The 26006-nt window shown below is 39.6% G+C and overlaps 2 protein-coding genes across 5 annotated transcripts in view; one reads left to right on the top strand and one right to left on the bottom strand.

Annotated features, from left to right (window-relative positions):
- LOC100693161 (TSC22 domain family protein 1) overlaps positions 1-18489 on the top strand; it is a 38674-nt gene extending 20185 nt beyond the window's left edge. The window contains exons 1-3 of one of the 4 annotated variants that reach the window (XM_019353135.2): positions 6735-7087; positions 14711-14762; positions 16842-18489. In XM_019353135.2, coding sequence (XP_019208680.1) covers positions 6978-7087; positions 14711-14762; positions 16842-17111 — 432 coding nt within the window. In that variant the 5' untranslated portion in view covers positions 6735-6977 and the 3' untranslated portion in view covers positions 17112-18489. Of the gene's footprint in view, positions 1-6734; positions 7088-12697; positions 14395-14710; positions 14763-16841 lie in introns of those variants that run through there. The other 3 variants (XM_019353134.2, XM_005451985.4, XM_005451986.4) reach the window with 3 other exon arrangements.
- Positions 18490-20180: 1691 nt separating this feature from the next.
- Positions 20181-25448, bottom strand: serp2 (stress-associated endoplasmic reticulum protein family member 2). The gene is made up of 3 exons (XM_003445315.5): positions 25244-25448; positions 21956-22028; positions 20181-20665 (listed from the first exon to the last, which is right to left on the bottom strand). Exons 1-3 carry the CDS (start codon positions 25325-25327, stop codon positions 20625-20627), a joined length of 198 nt encoding a protein of 65 aa, XP_003445363.1. The 5' UTR covers positions 25328-25448; the 3' UTR covers positions 20181-20624.
- Between the last annotated feature and the right edge of the window lie 558 nt (positions 25449-26006).

The following is a 26006-nucleotide window of genomic DNA, read 5'->3' as shown; positions in this document are numbered from 1 at the left end:
TCCTCATGTTGACAAGCTACAAACAATATATGTACCAACCAGTATATGGCAGCGCCTCCTAGTTTCATCATCACCAGCTGGCACTGTTGAGCTGTAATTAGTCGGAGAATACTTCTCATAGTTATCACATGACTTAACTCTCACTGTAGCTATGCTTGGACATTTATATTCGTTAAACATTTGAGAAGAAGCTAGATACAAAAGCAGAAATATCCAGATAAGGGTTGTCTCAGTGAAAGCGGCGTGACAGAGCTTGCAGGAAACAACATTTTGTTGTTTGGTTTGTCAGTAAGCCGCGCTTATGATAGCTCTGCTGTCGTCAGGGGTTTAGGTGCGGTGACGGTGGCGCTATCATTGACTAATCCACTCAGTGCTCCGTCCTCGTGTCTTCACTTGTAATCTTACATGAGTACAAAGAGGAAACTGGGTCAAGGATTGGCGCTTAACATTTCCAGTTATTGATCTGCTGCTCCTCTTCTATCAGCTGATGCTAGGTAAAGAAAAACGGAATAGCAACATTTTGTTTCTCCTGCATTACAAAAAAAACTCATACAAAGACACATTTTTGTATCATTGTGTTTTTGTTGGTAGGCATTTGTTGTTCTGAAGAAGCCTAAGAGATTTGGAAAAAGCAAAGCATTATTGATCTTAGTGCACCCAATTTCCTCAGTGATCCATCACTGATCAATTCTGCTGCTCCCTGAACCTTCAGTGTCTATATTTGTATTTCCACAGCTCAAATTATTTTGCAGGTAGCAGCAAAAGGGGGGGATGGGAGAGAAGCAGCAGTATGTAGAAGGCAACCAAATTAATCAAAAGGAAATGCTTAGGATACTTTGTTTGATAGGTGATGGTGAGATAAAATGGTAGGCAACATGGAAGTATTGCACTTGTGATGTGAACTAAAAGCTGTAAACTCTTATCAAGTGTTTCAGGATATTTCTAATGTTTTTCAAGATGCATTACAGATGGGGAAAGTTAACTTTAGGAAATACTGGAAAGTGGAGATGCTAATCTGAATAGCTTTACTTGATTATTGACAGTTTTATCCTACCCTTAAGCTGCTGGTCTGAAAAAGCCCTAACCTTTTTAAGGGGCTTGTGCTTTATTTATAGTGCTGCATTGAAGTCGTGGCGTAGGTCTATACACTTTACCATAACCTCATGCACCTTCCCAGAAATGTGTCTACACAGACCTCAGGCCTGTGATTGATCTGTTTGGTAATAATACGCTGTGTAAACTCACCATATTGATCAACACAAAGATCATACTTCTGTGAACTAAATGTAACGGGTTGTAATTATATCTAGCTTGCTTGTTACATTATAGAAATGGATAATAATCTGGCAGTGTTGATATGAGGCTTTTCTCATTTTCACAGCTTTGAAAATTGCTGTATAGACTCAGAGCTCAATATTCCTCAGGCATTATGTAGATGGACTGTGAGGGTTGGTGTTACCAAGAGATGATGTGTAAAGCTTTGATTGTTGCACTAGCCAGCTGACCACTGCTGCAGTCTTTTCCTTAAAAGATGATGATGTCACAGCTCAGAAAAAACCCCTCCACATCAGGTCTGGTGGTGGAAAAGTGAAAATGGGGACACAAACTTATCATGGAGGTTGTCACTTTATTTCGTGTTATCTCCCACTCTGTCGTCTGAGAATGTCTGAACTCCTGCATTAATCATATTACTCAATTAACATATGTAATATCTCGTAGTGCAAACAGGAAGTGCACCTTAAATGTTCTCATTGTGAGAAGCTATAATTGTGCATAAAGAGTACAGCGCTTGCTTTTTAGTAGCGTGGTGTCATCTGTTTTTGTTCTGTTACATCCTATTAGCTGCTGGCTATTCATTAGAATAATGCCCATCCCTAGGAGAGACCATTGTTTAATGCACATCATCAGCTCTAAAATAGAAACATATGACTGTGCTGATGCCGCTGGCCAAAAAGAATTTCAGTACCGCTGCTTCTGCCCACTGCTTTCCCTGAATTGGCTGAGAAACCTGCTGAATATAGAGGGAAATTTGTTGAGATGTAGAGCAGGGCATGAGAGGTGCAGATGACTCAGTCAGACTTGTGTGTCTGTATGAGAATAACAGCCTCCCACCAGCCAACACAAACACACTTAGAACACATTGTGCTAGCTTTTAAGGTGATGACTCTTTAGAAGGTGTGAGTTGTAAAGGTTTGTAACCCAGACATCAGTGTGACTCAGTTTTCAGCCTGTTCCCTCATAGCATTAAAAATTAACAGAAAGAAACACTGAAACTGAAGGCAGAGAAACCCACAAACAAGCAGCATCTGATACTGGCTGATATAAAGGTTTGGCAGAGCATCTCCAGGGTGAAAACATAGCATTTGGTGGTTTGGGCATTCAGCTACTGACTGCAAATTTTCTTCCAAGTACAGCAAATGGTTCCTATAATGAAAATTGGATGACTATGGGTAAAAATAGCTGTAATCGCAATTTATTTTACCATCAATTATCACCATAAATTATACTGTTTACTACTTGACTGGAAAAGCGTGGGTGACCTTCCTTTGCCATGTGAATGCAGGGCCCTTTTTCCATCTGCCACCACAAATACAATGCGCCTGTGTGGGGTAACGGTGCTGATATATCTGTGATAGGGCAATATCAGCTGATTTATTGATCAGTCACTTTACAGGACCATTACAGATGTCAGAAATATTTTTTTAGTTTCTTTTAATTAAATTTGTCACACAACCAAGTTACCAGTCATTAAAATCAATCCTGTGTAGAGGCCCATAGTTATCAGTGCATCGTTTGGACATGCTTACAGCCTTTTTCTCCTCCCCTTTTATTGCTGATGTGAGCATCATTTCTGTCCTCTGATGTCTGGACTCAGAGCACTGTGTTTTCTTTGGCTGCTAATCCTTTTAATGCCAGGTTTCACTCCGCATTATTCAAACCTGCTGCTCACAAACCATCACAGCTTACGTAACTGTGTGTGTGCATGCGTGTCTACAATTATGTGTAAAAGAGCATTGTTTTATTCGTAAGAACTGAATTTGGTGCAAGGCTGATTTAAACTGTGCTATATGCATGTTGTGTTATGGCAAGAGACTTCAGGTAAAAATGCGTTTGGTTTTATTCACTGGTTTTTATTCATAATGAATTATGAGTTACTGGTTTATTTTGCTTTTATAACATGTCTTTTTTCAGACTAGTGGAAAAATAATGGCTTAAATACATCATCAGGTATTTATTTTCTTGTTCTTTGTCTATTGGATAGTCATGCAAATTGAAGCCTGTTGCATATGTAAACAGAAAAACATTGTAAGTAAAGTGAAAGCAACATAACAACAACCGTGGTGCCCCACATTGCAACATATTAATGACTAACCCGTGCTGTGGGATCATCTCAGACTTTCTCTTGGCTGAGATTTGGTCCATTTTCAGTGTCTTCTCCCTGCCATGTGATGGCATGTGTCTATGCTGATCAGGGACTTTAACTTTAGTGAGGAAAACATTTTACTTTTACTTTAAAGGCGAATCTTCTCTTTTTCTGGTTTGCGTCACCTTTTCACAGTTTCACTACGGCTTGGCAAATGTTTGCAGACAATTCAGCAACTAACCTGCAATCCATGGGTAACTGATCACTGATGTGCCATGTGAAAACATCTTTTTAACTTCAGTAAACACTTCGCTGTTGATTTTATTCCCCAAAACCATAACCACCCTGAAGTCACACATGCACCGATAACACCCCCCCCCCCATTTTTTTTCTTCCCACTTCCTCTATGGACCACCACTCTGCAATACCAATTCTATGTGCAATAACCCAACTGTATATACACAACACTATTTATTACATATTACTTTTTTTTTAAAACCGGCTTGTATATTTGTACATTTTATATATATATCTATATATAGATATAGAGATAGAGAGATAGAGATAGATATCTCTTTTTCCCTCTGTTAACACGGTCCATATGTATATAGTGCTGCAGAACTGTGCCCCCCCCCCCCCAGCATGTTTGCACTGAGTAGGAGATGCTCTGTATCTCATTGTACAACTGTATAGTGACAATAAAGGCATTCTATTCTATTCTATGCTATGCTATGCTTTTGGCTTAATCATTCATTTTTGATCATATTACTTTTTTTTTATTTTTTTTTTTTAAGTTTTTTGTTTTTTGTTCATGCCATATTTCAAAATGGAGGATTATCAGTCGTGGTAAACCCCACCCTGATAACTTGTGGTTGTCTGCTCATTAGCACCCACTCTTCCTCGTCACATCCATTCCTCGCAAAAATGCTCAACATAAGGTTTCAAAAAGAGACTTCAGAAACAGTGGATGATGTCAGTGGTATCTCTGTCCATTTTCTATAACTAAACCTCACGAGTCCTCTTTGTCATGGATGTCTGGATTTTAATCTTGCAGACCATTTATAACTTTCAGTCTTTTGTCTTTGGGAACTGAAGAACATAGGTAATGACATCATACTTAATGGGCAGGTTTGGTGGCAGTAAAGGTGACATTGTACAATTCAATTTAAATGCTTAGCTAAAAGGTCATTGCGAATACAAATCGTCAAACTGAATATTCTCATGGTTGATTTATATTTGAAATGTGCATACGGTTGTGCCTCTCTCCCTTCTCGCCGTATGACTCAGTGAGACAGTACTAATGCAGAGGCGGTGGATCTAGGCCATTCCAGTCCCCATGTCTCTGGCCGACTCTCTCCCTCCTCCTTTGCCTCTCCCCTCATGTATGACTTTTAATTTAGAGTGAGGACTGAGGACTTGCTGCTGTCAGCCCAAATGTTCGAAAAGCCCATCCCTCTGTCACGTATGGATGCCAAAATGACCACTCATCATTCCTCCCTGCTTCTCTTACTGACTCACTCAGTAGCTCTCTGTCATTCTCCATAGTCAGGGTGTCACAGTGGAAAAACCACTGCCAGGACTTACTGGTAAAGTCTGTGTGTGCTCCCCACTATCAAACTACAGCACAGCCAAAAGCCTTTACAATTCAACAATTCAATGGGCCTCTTTTCTCATCACTGGGATGCGCCAGGTCCTTTCTTTTTTTTTTTCTTTTTTTTTTTTAAACATTTACAGTTTACATTTTCCCTTCAGACATGGCAGAACTGGCTGCCATGTTAAAATAAAAGTGTGAGTTAAACCAGAAACTGTCTATTTATTAGGGATGGACAAAAAACAAATTAGAAGTAGTTAAGGAAATAGATAACATCAGAATAAAATGACTCATATTAAATTTTAGCTACATCAAAAGCATGTTATGACAGGAAACTGCAAATACTTTATTCCAACTTATTCATGTATAGCTTACTGTGAAATCTGTTGTAATGGTGGTATTAATTTTTCTACATACAACATTATTGTTCTATTTTTCTTGTGCTTATGTTTTTTCTATGTTTTCTTTTGTGCTATTTGCCTGTCAGAGACTATAGGTGAAAATTAATGTATGGCTAAATCTGGCACTTTTTTAAAAATGTGGTGTGGCTTTGTGAGAATTTCTTCCCCACCCAAAGGATTTCAGTCTGGAAAGCACCCACTGAGATAAATGTTGAGTCTTTGGTCAACCAGAAAGTTACTTTGAGATGATGATATGATGATTAGCTTCAAAAGTTGGGTACTTCCAACATGCAGTCATCATCCTCATATCTGTGAAATTAAGCAACAGAGATCACCTCAGGTCTATGGGGAGTAAATGTATGATAACCCAGCAGTGCATCTGATTTTGTGCAGTTTAACCTTTTGCTTGTGTTTAGGCTGCAGACAGGTGCAGGTCACCTGTGTGCTCAATTATTAGCAAGTATGGAGTAATTGTTTGTCTTACTAGCCTCAGAAGGAAAATGTAAGTTCATATGTACTGTAAAAGGGGGGGCTTTCTTTAATAAGTATTACTTATTTTTAAGTTTTAATTATTTTCTCTAAATAAATAAAAATCTGTCCACTGGAAATATAGTTGAATATAAAACATCATTAACTCAAAAACTAAAAAATTAGTCCTTCAACACACACGTTAGAATAAAAATAATCTCTAAGAATATGGTTTATTATCTAAAATGTAATGCCGGGTTGTGGCATGAGCTGCCCAGAAGTCATGTGATACTGATTCATATCCCCTGGATTGTGCTCATCCTTTACCTGTTGTTTCTTGGCGGGCCGTCTCTAAGCCAGCAGAGGCCCTGTGAGTACATGTTGTGTTTTCTATCTGTGGAAAGCACTAAGCCGTCTTAAAGCTGCCATCCAATGAGATATGACAAGATAAGACCCTAAAGCACAGGGTCTCTGGTCTGTCACACAACGGGCTGGCATATGTACTCGTAAAAGGACAAAGACATGATTTGGTTTGAAGTGGCGAGTTAAGTAACCAGTGTCAGGAATGCTCTTACCGTCTTTGACGGGAAACCCTACAATCCTGTTGACTTTGAGTTCAAGGGAATTTTGTAGCATTATTAATCTCTGTCACTAAAGGTTAAAGGACTGATTTGTAGTTCTTGAGACCAAAGTATGCTACAAACTGAGACTCCGCAAAATCATTTTTAAGATCTGTTTTATTTTATTTTTTTGCATATGTCTCAGGCTATAGAGACCACAGGAGCAGGGAACTCATTGGTCCACATGCTAATCTGCGGTGATGGTTTATGTAACTCCTAGTATCACATGATCACACGTCACCACCAGCTCAGTAACTGGCTGTATTCAGTAAATCACTCACTAGTCAGCCATTCAAACACAAATGAGTGACCGAGGAGAAAAAATAAGGAGCTCATGTACAGTCATAACCTGGCACGCTGCCTTTTATTCACTGTCCAGCTACAGCTGCGTCTTTTGCTGTGATCAAGCACGCTGAATTTAATAAGGCACGAGTGGTGTTTTTTTTTTTTTTTTTTTTTTTTAAACAAAAAAACCCCACACTAAACAAAGAAGGTCGGGGACACACTGCTGCTGCGCTTACTCTGGAGTGTATATGCTGCTGCTGACGGACGGCTCCATGAGAGTGCGGGGGATACGAGTGCAAGGCCATGACGAGATGGCAATGAAGCTTTTGTTCTGGGAGCTGGAGCAGCATCTCAAAAGGTAAAATGAAAACGGGGAACCCCCACCGCCATCACCACCTCACCCCCTTCCCTAAAGGGGTCTGTATACGGTAGCTGTGAATAGACCAGTCACTACAGTAGCTGCACACAAAAGGCTGCATGGCTATATTGTCCTTTGGTTCAGTCATGCAGGGCTTCAGGGGTGCATTAGCACTGCATGTTCTTTTAATTCAGCAGATAAACTGTAGGGAGTGTTTGATGTATAGTAAATGTGCAGATGGAGAGTAGACGATACACTGTGTAGTCCATGTGTGCTGCTTACTCATATCTTCTGGTGGGGTGAGTAATTAAAACCTACAGCATGCTGCTTTTTTTTTTTTTTCTTTTTTTTTTTTTCAAATTCTGCTGTTTTATTTTTTTTAATTGGCCTCTTGTTACAAAATGGGCCCATCTCCTCCATCATCTCACATTAAGTTGTCCTATTTTCGCAGCAGATGCAGCCCACAGTGTCATTTCTGTTCTTCCTGTTGAGGTGTTCTTGATAATATGCACTGAAAATGGGTTAAAATCATTGTTGTTGGTGTTGTATAAAGTACATTATACTTATAATCGTATCAGCTACATGTACATAGTTTTTAATGAAATAAGTGCTCAATAATTGTGGTCAGATAAAAGTAGAACATCATCCAGGAGCTGGGTTATTTCTCTCTAAGTTTCTTCATTAGGTCACTGGGCTGGTGTGTTGTTTCACAGCAAACTAGCGAGGCCATTCATTGGTTGGCTGACCTGCGTATGACACTGCCAGTTATTGCATGCATAGTTTAAACACTACAGTGTTCTGTAATACATCAGCGAACAGAATAAAGAAGAATTCCTGTGACTTTCATAGCAGCATTATAATGGGTTCACCGCATCTGTGGCACATGGTGGTGGCAGAAATAAACTGAAATGTTTTTAATGACTGTGATGGACTGGTGAGCTGTCCTGTCCTGGGTATACTGGGACAGCTGAGATAGGCTCCAGCCTTGGATGGATGGATGCTTTTAATTGCTGCCTTTCTTAATAGAAACAAAGAACACGCTCATACAGACCTCAGCAATGAAAACATGCCTTAAATAGAGTTGGAAAATGGGTACTAATGTCTAATTGAATTTGTGAGGTGCTTCAACTCTGGATTAGTTTTTTGGGGGTGTTTTTTTTTTTTTTTTTTTCCCAAAGGTGCAGTGTGGAGTATATAGTTCATTGGAGGGTGTTTATAGTCGTAAACATGCTGCAGCCTGGTGAGGAGTTACTTTGGGCTTTTACAGAGCGACTAAAGCTTCAGCTGTAAAGGAAAAAATGATGCTTGCTTTGTTTTTATGTCTGAAAGCCACAATTGTAATTAAATAAAATTTGATTTGTTGTTTCTGTGTTACCTGATACCAGTCAAAAGGTGGGAAAATGTGAACTGCATCTTTCTGATGGCCAGCAGGGGACGACTTTTCTGGTTTCTGAACGACTTAAGTTGTGCAGAGTAGGCCTGGGTATCACAAACAAAAATGCTGCATGATCTTCACTGGCAACTATTCGAGTTTTCTTTGAATTCTGGAGGCAGTAGATACAAATGTAGTAGTCTGTGGGCAAAAGTTGGTGCTAGCTGGTTAGGATGCCAACTTGCAGTTTTACTAAATTAACTTGGACAACTCACATTTGCAAAACAGTACATGTGTGTCAAATTTGGCCCACAGTCAAGCTCAAGCACCAGGATATTTAGACAAAAACGACTGCACCTCAATGAATATACAACCCAATTACAAAAAAAGATGACTGAAATCTCATAAAAACATATTTTATTCAGTAGAACACAGAAAACTATCAAATGTTTAACCTACGACATTTTATTAGTTCGTTACGAATATTCACTCAGTTAAATTTTGATGGCAGCAACACATTTCAGGAGTTGCCCTGCCTGCATTCCAACTTTTTAACTAATGGAAAATCATGAAACTAATAAGACACAACAAAGATGAGCTGGGACTGCTGACCAACGAGAATCCTGTATCAGACAAGAATGGGACAACATTCCTCTGTTTGGCTGCTCTCCTCAGATGTTTATGGACTGTTGTTAAAAGTTGAGGGGATGTTTGTTTGTTAGTGGTGTATTATTATTATTATTATTATTATTATTATTATTTTATATATATATTTTTTTTTTATTTTATTTTATTTTAGTTTAAACATTTGATATGGTTTCTGATTAGCTGTGAATGAAATATGGGTTTATAAGATTGTCAGTGTCACAACTTCTTTAGAAGTGGTGCTGTAGCTGTTAGCCTATTAACCTGTTTCCATCAGTTCAGTTTCTCCCAGCCTCCGGACTTAACTACGTTTCCGTCAGAAGCTCTGGATTTATTTGATAATTTGAGTTAAAATTTTATAACCAGTTTAAAATTTTGTCCTAGAAGGTAAAAAGAAATAGCCCTCTGTCTTCACTGACGAGGGCTTTAGTTCAGGACTTTATTAGGTTTAAATCACGTGTGGGGAAACTAAGTTACTAAGTTTCAGTAGTGTTTTTGTGCAAGTTGCACCTTGAAAAGCTTGTTCATGGCTTTCCCTGGAAGTGCATCAAGTTTTTCAGCGTAAACACGTATAGCTCCAACCAAGCCTCAGTGTAACTCTCCATATGTGTAGGTCTAATTTGGACCTTATGCGTGGGTGTTACTCCTCAGCAGCTGCTCTTGTACTGGCTATTTGGGGTGTGGATAATTGGCTAAGCCCTCTTCCAGTCAATTGACCGGAAGAGATAAGCACGGCTCAGAGCTTCTTATTGAGGTACTTGGCTTTTCGGTAAGTGTTTGACTGAGGACGAGTGTGCGGAGGCGGGCACGAGTACAAAAAACAGTTTGTTCATAGTATTGGTGCTTACTGATGCCCAAATTAGCTTAAGCCACTATTGGTAAAGGTGACTTCTGGTATCCAGCTGATGCTTTGTTTTTGAATACTTCACCTGAAAACACTAAGAATAGACCCCTCCCATTCTTCTCTATACACAGCCTGCTGTAGTACGTCATACATCAAAATGTAAAAATGCCCCAAATTTTGTCATTCCAGTTTTGCAGTTCTGAGATTTTACTGCTTTTTTGTTTGTAGATTTGGTTTCATTTTTACTGCTGGCTCAGTAAAACATGCAACTTAAATATGATGCTACAAAACTAATCGGTAATAAAAATAATTAGCTACCGTGTGCAAGTCTTAGATGTAGAGAATTGTCATTGTTTTTATCCAGTCTTTCTTAAAAAAATAAATAAATAAAATTAAATAAAAAGGCAATAGTTGTGCATCATTTGGCCCCTTGAGGGTTAAGCTCCACAATCAGTAGTACTCAGTGCCTCAGTTTTAAATCAACTTTATTGGCCCCGATGGAAAATTATTCTTGGGCGTAATACTGCAGGACAAAGGCACAAGATCATTGACACTTGTGACTATTTGTAAAACCTACGAATGCATAGAAATATAAAAAGCAGTTTTATTGAACATAAGGTACACATGCACATAAAAGAAACCATTAAAACTTGAAACGACAGAAGTTCAAAGAAGTTGTAAAGTGTTAACATTAAAATCCAAGTGAATGTTTTACACGTTGCTCTGTTCATTCTTTAGCTCTTAATTCAGGGTTTTAATTGTAATAATACAGGCATTTATTTTTTGGGGCCCTGAATTGAATTCATGGGGATGTTGAGTCCTCTTTGTTTTATACCAGCTTGCTTGCCACCGATTTGTCTTCATAGCTGTTCTGTGCTTGCTGGCGAGCCCGTTTCTCAGCTGTCTGGTTATAATTTGTATTCTGACCTCCTGATGAAACATTAACTCGATCTGACCACAAAGACTGGACCTTAAGTTTCTTCACACTAGTTATGTGGCTTGATTGCTGTATAATGTGGACATGGGTGTGATCAGAGGCGTGAATGTCAAGAGTTTGTATAAGAGATTTTTGAGGACTTTGCGTGTGTTTCGGGAATGTGTGAGAGTGACCTTTTCACAGGGTGTAGGGAGGTATATGGGAGAGGGTGGTGCTCTGTGGATGCCTGATGTGGAAACGTCTGGAAATGTAGGAGTTGTTTGAGTCTGTTGGACAAAGACACTCCCATCTGTAAAGTGTGTGAAAAAACCTTTTGGGTGTGTAGATTTGAGTCAAATTAGCTGCAGTGACCCACCATGACTGCCTTAAAGACAGACATTTGATAACAGTGTAGAGTTAGGTAAGATAAGAGGTCTTTATGTTTGAAAATAGTAGCAAAATTTCCACATTATAGCAACCAAAACAGTAAACACAACCAACAACAAAACAAAATTAGTGGAAGTGAAATTAATCATAAAAGAAAAAAGCTCAGTTGAATAGGATGAAATAAAATAACGTAAAAAAGTAAGTAAGATTACGAATATGTCTCTGAAGTAAAACCTCAAAAAATGTAGAAATGGATCATCTTGCATCAGTAAGGAGGAGCATCTGCTTTATTTACTTTTGTTTTAACTTTTTTTTTTTAACCCAACACAGCCATTGCACATCAGATGTACTTGTATGTATCCCAAAAGTCTGTAATTTAATGTACTACAGCAGTCAAAATATGAAAAACAACCAATCTGAAAAAGTAAAGGTGTACAACATTATGAAATGGCACTAAAGAACTTAGTCAACTCCTCACTTTGTTCTATTTCACTAAATTGAAATGTAAATATTAAAGTTCTTCATTGGATTATTGTAAATTCCAACAAATAAATCCAGATATTATGATGAGGGACTGAGCATTTACACAAACAAAATCATAATGATATACAGACATGTATAATAGAAGCATACATGTCTACCGGTAAATGAAATGCATCATCCATATGCGCTCGAAACCACAAAACTAATCGTGTAAACCACATTTGTCTGACCAGTATTTGCCAGACAAATGTTGATTTCTTTATACATTGTTGCTCTCTGAAACAGTGAAACTGTTTATGGCAGATGAAAAATTGAATATGTTGTCTAATAAGGCTGTTATAAGTGAACATGATCTTTTTCAGAGGGTTCAGAGCTTGTAATGGCTGTTTTACAACAGCCTGCTCCCCTCACACTGGAAATCCCACTCTCTGTGTTCAAAAGGAAAGCCCAGGTCTTTCTCTCATTTTGTTTGTAATATACATAATGGTATATTCTGTGAGAGTCAACACTGTTTTATGCAGAGGACAAACTGCCTCAGTTATGTATCTTTTAAAATCTACTCAATTAGGGACTTGTGGGGTGATTGAATTGTTTGCTGAAATGTGCTTATATGGTGTTTGGCCTGCAAATATATGAGAAAGTGAATGGTCTGGGAGTGGAGGACCTTTTAATTCTGTGTATACCATCTCTGTTCCCATTTGGTAAGGCAGTTGGGTGGTTTTCAGTCTTTTAATGCCAGAATCCTTTAATAATCCTCAAAGTGCAGTACCTCACAAGGCCGCAAGGGGGCAACATATGTACATGAAATGACACTAAGTGCACACCTGAAGTATTTTACATACGTTCATTTCTGTGTAACCTAAAATAAAAGCTAAGCTGTTCTTTTGATTATGTTCTGTTAGTGCAGATTACATGGACCAAGTTGACTGTCATCTGCAGTGTTCAGTTTTATTTCTTCTACAGAATTGGAGATACCTCCAGCAACAGTAGGGAGGAAGATCTTCCTTTTTACAGAAAAAAACCCTCCAGCACAACCAGATTCATGGAGGAGCAGACTTCAGCTGTTCTGTGTGGGGTTGGCATGTTCTGCAAAGACATGAATGTTATAGGTTATTTAGTGGATCTAAGTTACCCACAGGCACCATAGACACACGTGAAAATGTATTTAAGTAATAAACCAAATGTTACCTTTAAGTTTGACCTTCTTGGATGAAAGTCTTTCTTACTGTGGAGATTACAGCAGCAGTAGCTGATACATTCCCTTTCCCTCAACCTTGTGTGTCTTGTCTAAATAATTTAGCATCTTATCCGTCCCTGAGCCATTTCTCCGTATTATAAGCTCTTTCTCATAATGGACACTGGCCCTCATGGGTGCCAATCAAATAATGCCTTAGTTTGGACGAGAGCGTGGCTGGGACCAGTAGTGCAAAGCAACTTAGTACATTTACTTGGGTACTTTACTGAAGCACAGTTTTGATCATTTATAAGTATTTAAGTTATGCTCATTCCCTTTCTGCTCCACCATATTAGGTTTTGTAGTTTGCACTCTATATTGTTACAATCTTCAGTAACTTGTTATTCAACAGATTTTTTTTCAAGCGTTATTTTGGTGTTTTAATTTTTGGTCCATGCAAAAAGTTGCATCGCTCCTAAAGGGTCGAGCCTTTATTATTCTCTGGTGCAGAAAGCTGTTGTACTACTTTGAAGCCCACCGTTTGGGGCGTGTGCAATAGTAATGTGGAGGTCACAAACGACTGGCAGGTGTGCAGATGTCTGCATAGACCTTCGTGCTCACCATTTTGAGGAAAAATGTGCATTCACTGAGTGGTTGGTGAGCGGTTGCTTGCTGTTTTTAGGTTAAATTGCTCAGGTTGTGCCAAAAAATCTCCAAGCTGCTGCGATTGCCGGTCAATTGCAAGGAATATTTTCTGCAAATGCTCACCAAATACATGTACAACGTTTACCTTCATGTAAATGTTGAGCCTCACAACTGTAAGCATGTTTGAAGAGGCATTCAGGGAATTTTTTTTTTTTTTTTTTCCCCCTCTAGACTGGTAGTTGCCAGGGGATTGCCAGCTAGTCTCTAGGCCTGTGAGTATAGATAAAGATACGGCCATCCAGCAGTGATTTAAAATTATTAAATTAAATAATATATGATTCGGGGGGGGGGGGGCTGTTTTTCGGATATTCCCCCTTTGTGCTGCTGGGCTATAATTTTATGCAGAAACCAGTCGGCAGAGCTGCAGGTGTGGGCGTTCCCTGCATATATTACGCAAACAGCCTCAGCCTCCACCAATCGGAGGTCTGCCTCTCTCTGCGCGTGTGTGGATAAATCATCCAGCCTCGTCCTGAGCTGCAGATCTGTGTGTATGCGCGTCGCTGTGATGAACTGACCTTGGCTTACATCCGTACCGCTGCAGTCAGTGCGCGAGCTTTACCGGAGAGAGGACCAACAACAATAAAAGGAAAGGGGGAAAAAAACACACAGGGAAAGAAGCGCGTGGATGTGCTACGCAGAGCCTGTAAATCATGAACAGCATGAATGCTCCGTGCTACACCATGGCTATGGATCTAGGCGTGTGCCAGCTGAGGAATTTTTCCATATCGTTCCTGTCGTCGCTGCTGAGCGCGGAGAGCTCGCACGTCCAGCTCGATAATAGGTGAATGCTCCGTCAGCTGCTTCACCTGCAGCGCTGTGCCTTTTCCTCATGCCTGTGTATCATCCAGCTTAGCTGACTGTAAACGCTCACTGTGAAGGGGAAAAAGAGCATAAAGAGTTCCTGCTTTTATAGAAAATTCCAGATACTTCTAGTAGCGACCTACATTTCTATAGAGGGAGCTCCTCAGGCTCTGCGGTTCGCTCTCCTCTATTCTCTGCATTTCTCTCCATCCATCTTATTTGCTGCTTTTCTTTTTTTCCCTCCCATTGCAGCACAGTTTGGCTTAAAATTGATTTATTTCTCTTTTCTCTTGCAGTTCATCCGGAGCCAGCGTCGTGGCCATAGACAACAAGATAGAGCAAGCGATGGTGAGTTTTTCCTTTCATTTATTGTCTTCGAATTGCTATAAGCTGTCTTAATAGGGTATTCCTTTTTTTTTTTTTTTTTAAATGTATTTTACTTCTTTAAATCACCTATATCTGGAGATTCGTCATCCCAGTGTACTTAAGTGTTTATTTGAATCTCTGGGGGAAAAAATGCTAACAAATTGTGAAATAAAACCGCTAATACTCGGAGAATAGAGTGCAATAGTGTGAGACTTCAGAACTGACGAGTGACCGACGTAAAGGTGAAAGTAGTTTAGCTAACTCAAAACTAACCGCTGGTTCCAAGTTGAAAGAACATCCCGATGATTTCAAATATAAAATAAATATAAAATTATAAGCACAACAACCGATCAAAACATAATCAAAGTGAAAAAAATCGAGCCCTTTATTTCCAGAAAAATCTAACGTCTCTGTTGTCCCTGCTGTCAGTTCTTGTTGCTAGGCAAACTGGAAGGCTGGCAGCCTGGTTATAAATATCTCGGCATCTGATTGGCTAGCACTTAAACGTGGGCCGGCTTGCTGACGTAGCACCTTGGGAATATTCCCTCTCACGCTTCTCCTTTTATCATCTTCTTATTGTATTATCCCAGATTAGATTACATAGAGACTCGCTTCTAAAGATCTCTTTCCGCTTACACCTTCATGAACTGTTAGTTTAATATTTTAGGTAACTGTCATTTTGTTGTTGTCTTGTTATTATAGCAGGTTTTTTTTTTTTTTAAACACATTAGTTTTTGCATAAGGTAATCCAGTATAATTAAGGCTGGCAGTGCTTTTCCATGAAAAGATAACACACAGCTTCAATTTAGGGATACTTTAAGCTTGAATGAAAGTTCCTGACTTTTTCCGAATAAAATAGGTCAGCTTTAAATGTTTGTTTTCCCAGATCATTAAAACTATGATCAACAGTATTTTCAGTGTACAGTCTCATGATGCACAATAGTCACACCTTAAGGCCATCAGCATCTGGTCCAGGTGAAGACATAAGACAGGTAGCTTTTTCTTTAGCTGGTGTTTGAGATTAAGGACATCCAGCTCATTTTCAAAGTCTAGTTAGATTTTAATAAATGCCCCTTAATGTTAAGAACATTTGATTTATGGAAATCAGAAAGCAACTGAAGAGGATAATAAATTAAAAGTCTGATCCAGAATGTTACTTTCTAATTAGTCACAACAAGATTGATAAAATTAAAAGGAAATTTTAAATAAATACTCACAATTTTGAGTTGTTTTTAATTTTCCCAGGGCAGCTGTGGCTACAACTGTAGCTTGCCTCCACCAGTGTGTGAATGTGAGAGTGAATGAATAGTGGAATTGTAAAGCGCTTTGAGGGTCTCGAAAAGCGCTATATAAATGCAATCCATTATTATCATCATTATTGTTATTATTATTATTATTTGTATAAGGCAATAGCTGTATCACATTTCCTTCCTTAAATTCGCCTCCCTGAGGAGATCAACCCTTGCAAAGTGCTTTATATTGTAAGGTAAGGTAGAGACCTTCCAATAATATAGAGGAAACATCAACAATCAGACGACCCCCCCACCCCACCCCTGTGAGCAAGCACTTGCTGACAGTAGGAAGGACAAACTCCCTATTAACAGGAAGAAGCCTCTGGCAGATTTAATTTAATTTTAGGTTAACATAATGTGTCGTCACCAACTTGATTCAATGTAATTTCACTCCTGACTTCAGTGTGTGCAAAGCAGCAAAAGAAGGTACTCAGAGTTTAGCGGGACTGAATAACAACAGTGTGTATTATCCTGTGACTCTTGTCCAGTGTCTTCCTTACAGTGAGGACTACAGCTTATTTAGTAAACATTGGTATTGTAATGGTGCTGTGTTTCAAATTGGTGCATACCTGTTAAATGTAAAAATGTATAATTTCCATTTGGTTTAACAGATGCTACCTGTTATTTTATCCTTCTCCTTATCAACCTCATCCTTAAATTTAAATTCACATCAAACGGTTACAATAATGATTTTTGTCTAAAGGCACAACTTGATTTACCTGATGTTTGTGGATTCCTGTCTTAAACCTCTACCTCCTGTCTTTTTCAGGACCTGGTGAAGAGTCACCTGATGTACGCCGTGCGTGAGGAGGTGGAGGTGCTGAAGGAGCAGATCAAGGAGCTGATCGAGCGCAACTCCCAGCTGGAGCAGGAGAACACGCTACTGAAGACGCTGGCAAGCCCCGAACAGATGGCCCAGTTCCAGGCCCAGGTTCAGACCGGCTCGCCACCTACCCCTCAAACGGCCGCCACGCCGGGACCCACAAGCGCCACCACCCTCTCCCAGCCCGCCACACACAGCTCCGGCCCCTCGGCGTAGCCTGGCCCAGGTGGAGAACTTGACTTTTTTTTGTTTGTGTTGTTTTTTGAGCTCTGGCACAGCTGCCGAGCCAAACTTTGCCTTCCACAGCAGGAGGCTACGCCGTTAAGATGAGAATTTGCACATTTTATCTCAGAAGGATGCAGACAGAGGGACGAGCGCGGGCTGCGCTCGGAGGCGCGGGGGGAGGGCGACAATCTTGAGATGCTGTACATGAAGTTGTTTTGAACATTTGCCAAAAAAAAGTCCCCCTCTTGTCATCAACTAGAATGTCTTACAGAGGAACAGCTCATCAGTGGGAGCAATGCTTAGATTTAAATAGAAGAAGAAAAAAAAAAATCACTGTGCCTGAGTGATGTCGACTACACCAGTGGGTGGAGCAGCAGGATTGGCAGTTTCCTGTTTTGCAGAATGATGTAAATAAAAGATGTTCCCTCTCGGAAGTTTCCAGGTTGACGGACTCAAGAGGACAACGCTTTCTCCAAATGACAAATGAAGAATGTGAGGAATCATCACAGACTCCCCCATCTGGAATGGGGGAGTTTGGGGTGGGAGGGGAGGTTCTTTACAGCAGCATGTTGCAGCATTGATGATGATGGTATGATCTTTTAGCTGTGGGTTGATGGGATGAACAAACCGTGGTTTCTTATGGAGATGATGATATTCTATTTTCAGTATTTCAACCTCCTCGTTTTTGCCCTCAAAGCTCCTCGTTGCAGTTTTCTCAGCCCCGCAGTGGCATGTAATTTAAACCTTATCAGACAGGTTTGAGACTTCTTTTGGGCTAAGCTGCATTTTTTCCCCTTTTCTTTGTTTTCCTAAAAGATTCGAGAGGGCAGAGGATGATGTATATTTCTGTATAGTGTAAGTATCATGTAAAATAGAGAGGAGGTGGTGGTGAAGAAAAACAACAGATGCTATCTAGGTCACACAGATTGATGCAGATGAGTCTTGCCCAGCCTGTGTCATCTATTTTTAATGCTGTATTTTCAGGACTGTGGATGGACGAGGAGTTTAGGATATTTAACTGACAACAAGCAGCCTGACTGTGTTGTCCATAACCCTTACTGCAACATTAACTCTTGACTGTAAAACCATTTCCACTTGGTTCTCTTTTTCTTTCTGGAGTTTTGCACTTTTTATTTTTTATTTGACAGTGAAATACTTTTGGATGAACAATATCTTAAAGTTCAACTTAAAAAAAAAAAAAGGAAAATACAAACTCTAGAGATGTTCTTTTTCATTCTGTGTATCAGTTGTATGCTCATGTTCTGTGCATGTTTCCGCAATGACCGGATGAGATATTGTAACATACATACCACAATTGCACTTGACAGCTGCACTTCACAACTTTCAATAAACATGCTTAAGGAAGAAATGACTCCTTTTTTTTTTCCTTCCCCCCTGGTCTTTCTGTCCAATCGGTGCACTCATGAATGAAAAGAATGACATCGACCACATTTGGACAAGAGTGGAGCATTAACTAAAATAAAACTGATTTTGTGAACTTGAAATAAACTAACTAGAGGAAATTGCTTTAATTTTAGGATTAATTTGGTAAAATGTTTCTGTGATTGAAAGACAAGAGATTGACGCTCTGCATGTCTACAATACTGTGACACAGTATTGGTTAACTTAAAACTTGCCTCCGACGTATCCCCTCCATATAGTAACAATGAAAAAGACAAAGCAACTGAAATTGCATTAAATTAAAAACAAAGTCAAATGAAAGAGGTTAGGTTAGGTTGGTCTCTCTGTTCGGAGCTACAGTTGAAAAAACCTGGGAACTAGTGTAATGTTAAACTGACAACCATTAGACAATTAGTGCAACTCGGCTCTTTGCAGTAAGGGAGTTGACTCAGCTGGTTGGCAGCTGTGTGTGTATACATATATGTATATATTTTTTTAAAGAAGAATGGAGCGTGACAACTGCATCAATATTAGTTTAACATCTGAAATTCTGACTGGACTCAAAAAGGAGTTTATGTAAATTTCTGTGTATGTATATGCAAACAGAAGCGATTTTCACCAGCCACTTCACATCTAATCACAGTATTATCACAGATTGCTCATAACTGCCCATTTGTCCCTGATGGCAGCCCATCTCGCTGTTTTATGCCCATCTTTACACAACAAAGTCGTTTTGAAACAAGTAGTTGCAGGTGCCCGTCTCCAACTGTTACAAAATGAATGAGACCGCTGCACATTGTGACTGTAGCATTAGTTAGAGAGGCCATTTAAATCTCTAAGATCTCCAATATCCAGGTGAATGACTTATAAAATAAACTCACCTTCCTCAGTTGCTGTGGAGGGAAAACTATCCAAAGAGGCCAGACCTCTCATGGCTTTCTTTCTTTATATGAAACTGCCTCCTATGAGCAATTACATATAACCACAATGGGCTCTGCATGTATTTAAGAGTCAGGGAATTTTACAGATTTCCATTAAGGTGACGCTAATAAAAAAAGAAAAAACCCAAACAAATGCATTTAAGCTCCTGAAAATTAGAAAAAACTCATAAATATGTAATTTGGATCAACTTGCAGATGTAATTAAATTCAGTGTTTACATATCACATAATTTCTGTTGCTAAGATAAAATTAAGTCATATACTTACCACAGTAGGTCAATCTAACAGATTACAAAAAATATGTATTATAACCACAGAGCAGTAACACAGTTAAGCAAGGTGATATTCACACTGGTTTAATGCACTGGGATCTCATTTGTTTCCTTTAGGTGGCTGAACTGAACCTTAAATATAGAAAGAGCAAAGCAGTGTTTCTGTTTGTCATTCTCAAACTTCTAAATCACCCCCTGATCCCACTCATTACTGAAAATACCCACCATCTCTGTTTAGAGGGAAACCATATTTAAACTGGAAATGCAAGATTATGTACACAAACTTCTGATAGCTACTTTACAAATGAGCCGTATGCGTATCCCGGGTGACATTTAAAGCATTTAGCTCCATCCTGCTGCCACCTACAACATGAAACCTCTGACGGGTGGAGTGAGTATCGTGCTCTGGTAAAACCGAGTCTACGACAGCAGAATTAAACGTGGACGTTTTCTAAATGCTCAACATTTATTTGAAAAAACATTCTTCATAGACTGACAGTGAATTACACAAGTATGGCACATTGTTAGCAGGAATCACTGGTCGCACAGTCACACACCACCTCTCTCGCTCTCACACACACACACAATGAATCACAATCTCCAGCCGGCGTGGTCTCAGACTGTCCATAGAAAAGCTGTCAGTACCACAGACTGCAACACTGTAAACGCTGATCCGGGGCAGGGTGGTGTCTTTAGGGTCAGCTTCGGCGGGACGGTGTAGGCTCTGGTTATGGACGCTTCTCTCCCTTTCTCTCTCTCTCTCTCTCTCTCCAAGGAGTGGTATTCATCTCTGGACCTCTGGAGGGTGCACAGGTGAGGGTTAGCCAGGCTCTGTGAGGGCATGAGGAGGGTGGGGGGGTAGAGGGCAGGGGTCCAGAGTCTTCTCCTTCATCACATCCCCATACGGATGCTCTGGATGATCTGAAATATGGCTGAGAGCACACAGTGAGACATGACGTCAAAGCCCTGATGGGAAATAAAACGGCGTAGTAAACAGCCATGACATCATTTCTCATCTAGATTCTCTATCCCGTTCCTGTGTCCGATTTCCTGCTCCAATCAGCAGCTCTCTCTTTTTTTTTTTTTTTTTCAAATGGAGAACATAACATTACACGAAGTCCTGTCAACTCTGTGACACTTTTTAAAAACGCAGCAGGTGTGTGTCCCTGTAATGTTTCATGACGCTGCCATTACACGAAAAAAGTCCGAGTATATCAGTTTGTGGGTCGCTCACTGAAACACATTGAAAATCTCATAGTCTTGAATTGAATGTGACTGAGTATTTACAAGACCTTTTTAATTTTGTGACGTTTCCAAAATTTTTCATCGTTATTGTGACAACAGAAGTATTTAGGGCTTAATCATACTCAAGTGGTAGCACAAATGCTTTACCATCAAAATACACAAAGTACTTAGAAGACAGCATGGATGGGATCGGGGTTAAAATGTAAATCTAATAACTGCGTATTTTAAGCGATTTGTAAGACTTCTGGTGAAGTTGTCATGTGGCACAGCTACATGGTGCGAGCTCCAATGACGTGATGTGAAGGTGATGCAAATCAAGATGCTGTTTCAACTTTGGAGAAAAATTTACTCCACCCTGCACCCTCCATCGTCTGAGATTCTCCCGTAGACTGAATTATCTTCTGATGCCACCGTCATCAGAAATGGAGGAGGAGCTTAATACGGTTCAACCTTTGTTTTACCAAAAAGAGACGAGTAACATGATGTGAGACTTCATACTTCACAGCACTCTAGTCTTAAAGCATCAATAGACACCCTACACCCCCCTGTGAACACACCCCTGCTCCAATGAGGCTGATTAAATGTGAGTGCTTAATAAATCTACTGGAGAGGGGATGTGGAGCTCCAATGGTCAACTGCATAATTAATTAACATTTGAGTGAGCCTTTATAAATGAAATAAGCCTTATATGTGTATATAAAACACTTAATTTAACAGTTACTGAAGGTCCAGTCATCCGAGTGAGATAATCAAAGCATTAAAGAGCTGCTGGGTATTGACCAAGGTCACAGACTGATACATCAGAGGCTCTTAAGAAACTCATAACTGTACTTTAAATTTAGGAGATCTTTATCTGGTAATTCTCCTTTTATCCTAAGTTACTAAGCGGACTTTAGGTCCTTAAAATCCAGCATCATTGACCAGTTTAAACCACTTTCTTCTGTAGATACTTAAAAAAAAAAAGAAAAGGTCCGTACCTGATCCACACACAACAAATACAAAGAGAGCGAGCAGCCAGGGACCCACAGGATATTTCTCTTCTTGTGGCCGCTGTGGAGGAGAAACACACATCATGTACGTCAGCAAAAACGTGCTGCAGAGCAAACACAGAGAGGCTTCCCTGAGCTCCCCTGCTCCTTGTCCTGGTCACTGTGTTTCTTAAACTTCAACAACTGTGTTTGCAGCGATAAACCTCAGAGTCTAATTATACACTGAAAGGTGCAGGGTCAGCACTTTTCTCTCCCTCCTTACACGATGGCTCATCAGTCAAAGGTTTAGAGAGCAGCCGTGATGAGCTCATCTGGAGGTGTTAAACCTGGACTTTATGGGCCACATGCAGCTTGATTTGATCTCAAGTGGGCTCAACCTGTAAAAGCTTTGCCAGTAACTAAAAGAAGGGAGAGAATTTGTATGTTTATATCTAAAAATACCTCTATAGTCTGAAAACTTTGACTTAAAAAAAAAATTATTCCTTTCCAAATTATTTTCTTATTTAATGAGACATTCATTCTTTAAAAAAAACAAAAAAAACAAAAAAAAACATACAACGTGTAAATATCTTAATCAGCCAATCCCAGCAGATCTGCAGTTCCTGAAATATTCAGACACCAGCAACCAGCTCGAGGACTTAGCAGCAGAAACCCTGATAATTACAACCAAAGCATACAGAGAAGCATCTATGAACCCATGACACATCGAGCCTAGAAGCAGATGGGCTACAGCAGCAGAAGACCACACTGGGTTAAACTCCTGTCCGCTAAGAACAAGAATCATTGGAAAATTAGAAAAACGAGGCCTGGTCTATGAAACTCAATTTCTGCAGCTATAGATGGCAGGATCCAAATTTGGTGTAAATAACATGAAAGCATGATTCCATCCTGACTTTCATCAACGGTTCTTGCAACGCCTTCCTAATAAATTGGCCAGTGTGTCTGTACATTGTAATTTATAGCTGGCGTCACAGTGCAAAAAGACAAAACCTTCTTGTCTTTAGCTCATCTTCGTCTAGAAATCCTTCCACTCCCGGTGTAGTACCATGGAGATCACCAGAGAAGGATTATCAGGGAACTTTATTGGAAAACTAGAGCAAAATTTACAAAGCCATTACAAAAGGTGAAACCAAGCTGACCCTCTGGATGGCTGGACGTGGCTCCCCCAGACCGCATGTTTGACACTGCTGTGTTACATGTCAGCTGTTGGGATGTGAAACGTGTGAGGAGGAGGAGGATATGTGAAGAAAACTAATGTTGACATCACTGAATAGAGTTACTGAGACTGACAGAAATGAAAAGAGAAAACCTGTGGAGAAGACAACCCTCCACGATCTCTTTACCGACCTTGAGAACAGATACTAAAGTTACTAAATGTTTAAATCCACAGCAGTGGAAAAGAGTGCAGAGAAAAATGAAAATGTGAAGGACATATTAAAGATATTTTAAAAAGTTCCACAGTCATTTATTAAAAGTAATTAACAGTAACTAATAGACTCATAAGCGCTGCGGTGTAATTTGATTAATCCAAGAAGAGCAGATAATGGAAAAAACATTAAATACATTATTTTATTTCTGTTTTTTGCTCTTATGTCAAATAAAATAATCAAACTATTTAATGATCAAGTTAACAAACTGAGTACCTAGTACATGTCCTCTATTTTATTACTACTTTTAAATTTCTTCATATTTTATTGGTGCCCTTAGTGTACACACCAGCCATCTAACATCTATTTTCACTTTTTTAATTCAGTGATTTTTGGGGGTTTTGCTTTGTGATATTTTCTGTCTATTATCAGCTCGCCATTCACCTGCACTGACCTCAGTGAAAGGTGGGAGCAGATGAGACAAACATGTTGAGTAGCAGGGATGTCAAAAGGGCAAAGACTCCACTTCAGGCCACATATTTTGGCATTAACTGTTTTTTCTTAGATTTTACAGCTTTTGCTACATTCATACTACACCACATTAATTGATTCAAAAACAATTAAATGAGAGAAAAGCTCCAGTTGGTTCTTTTTTGTCTTTTAATTTTGGACTTAACAAAAATTGTTTTTACAATTGTTTTGCAAATTTCTTTCTTACAATTTAAGCCCAAATGGTTTTGATGCTGTAGTAAGTGAAAGAAATGTTTTCTAGCATGCAGAAATTGCACGTTTTTTCAGTTCAACTCAACTTTATTTACATAGTGCCAAATCACAAAAACTGTTGCCTCAAGGCACTTCATATTGTAAGGTAACCACTCTACAATAGTGGACTTGGCGACAGTGGAGAGGAAAACCTCACTTTTAACAGGAAGAAACCTCCAGCAGGACCAGGCTCAGTGAGGGGCTGGTTGGGGGTTATGGGAGGCAGGAAAAATGTAGAGTGGTCCCTCGTTTATCGCGGGAGTTATGCTCTAAAAATAACCTGTGATAGGTGAAATCCATGAAGTAAGGAAAGTTTTAAAGTCCGTCTCCTGAATCCAAACTGGGAGCTGGTTACATAGGGTGTCAACATAAGGCCCAGGATTGTTTTTTTAAACAATTGGTCCACAGTAAAACAAACAACAACAACAACAAAAACAAAATCTCTAAAAAATTACCAAATAAATCTGATAAATAAATCGTACGTTCTTTTATTTACCAAAAAGCTTTTTATCATTTGTTTTGTTTCATTACTTATAATCATTTTTGTAAGTTTTTTTTAATATATTTATTTCTTAATAGTCTTTTCTGTTACTTTATGATATCTCAGTAATTACATGTGTAGTTCAACTTCTTCACCATGACAGAAAGTTTCACCGGTCCGACCCTCTTAGGATCAAAGTGGACTGTGTGTGGCCCACAATGTAAAGTAAAACAAAGTGATGTATTTATTGGGGTTTATTTTCCTTTTCCTTGATGACAACCAATTATTTGTTTTTAAATCAATGCATTTCACACGTGCTTTCACGTTTACCTCTGATTTTATGTCAGAATTAACGGGTTTCGGCTATTTTCCTGCCCTAACGGCAGCCTCTTCACCCGGACAGCAACATGCAGTGTCCGGCGGTCACGAGCGGAGTGAGTCCAATCTGAATAAATTACACCCCGATCCGCTCCGTGTGAAACAAAACACACCGCACATATCACGCTGAAGCTCCCGAGTCACGCTCAGCACCCTATCTGACACCTTTAACTGACAGCTGGCACCATCAGCATTACCATCACCGCTGCGCTCACGCCGGGCTGAACGTCACCTCTCTGGGCTAACGTGTCAGGCTGGCGTCCCTCTGCGTGTCCGTTAGCGGCTCACCAGCGTCTTGGCTACGTTTCCTCTCTGAGTGATGTTCTTGCTGTGCTTCTCGTTGGCCATGCGGATCCTCTGTTTGGCCACCATCTTCACCGGGATACGCCAGTCTGTTTTTAGCCTGTTGTTTTCTGATGCTGCAGGCTGACGACAGCAGCAGCAGCGGCGCCTGCGTCAAGTCACCAAAACCCCGCGAAGAAAAAACCGGAAGCGAAGTGCGATAGCGTTCAAAATACGAGCACGAAGCTATTATAACAAGTTTTTATGCTCTATTTTATGCTATTCGAAGTTTAGAAATCCAACACGTGACTATCTATATATATTTACTGTACGTTTAAATCGTTGTAAGACTTAAGTTGTAAGAAATTATACAAAATGTTTACCGTGCCTCTTACTTTGAAGGGCCCTACAGGATGTTGCATGTTGTACGTTGTTGAGCTTAAAAACAGCATCCCTATGCACCTGGCGCGTTCAGGGGCGCGCTCCAGCTATCGATGACTGAATAATAGATTATAATTGAAAATAAATGAAATAGAAAACGAGTCGTCACTGTAAGACTCATTTTCTGTACACGTATTTTGTAATAAATATTATGAAATGATTAAAAATAATCTAATTTCTATCCATCCATCCTCTTTTGCTCATCCATATCAAGGTTGTGGGTTTACATGTCTGTCATCTACCTAAATATAGCTATGCGTGTTTTGAGACAGCCTAAAAGTTACCTTGTTGTTTGCCTTAATGCCTTAACGAAGAAGGTTGAAATGTT

The sequence above is a fragment of the Oreochromis niloticus genome, linkage group LG16 (genome assembly GCF_001858045.2).
Source record: "Oreochromis niloticus isolate F11D_XX linkage group LG16, O_niloticus_UMD_NMBU, whole genome shotgun sequence".
In the NCBI taxonomy this organism is placed as follows: domain Eukaryota; kingdom Metazoa; phylum Chordata; class Actinopteri; order Cichliformes; family Cichlidae; genus Oreochromis; species Oreochromis niloticus.
This window is presented reverse-complemented; position numbering and strand designations above follow the sequence as displayed.

Bases quoted from the DNA above. Each gene is read 5' to 3' on its own strand.
- serp2 (XM_003445315.5), bottom strand. From the start codon at position 25,327: ATGGTGGCCAAACAGAGGATCCGCATGGCCAACGAGAAGCACAGCAAG. The intron at 22,029-25,243 runs GTGAGCCGCTAA...TCTCCTCCACAG, and splicing joins GAAACGTAGCCAAGACGCTG to CGGCCACAAGAAGAGAAATA. The intron at 20,666-21,955 runs GTACGGACCTTT...GTGTGCTCTCAG, and splicing joins ATTTGTTGTGTGTGGATCAG to CCATATTTCAGATCATCCAG.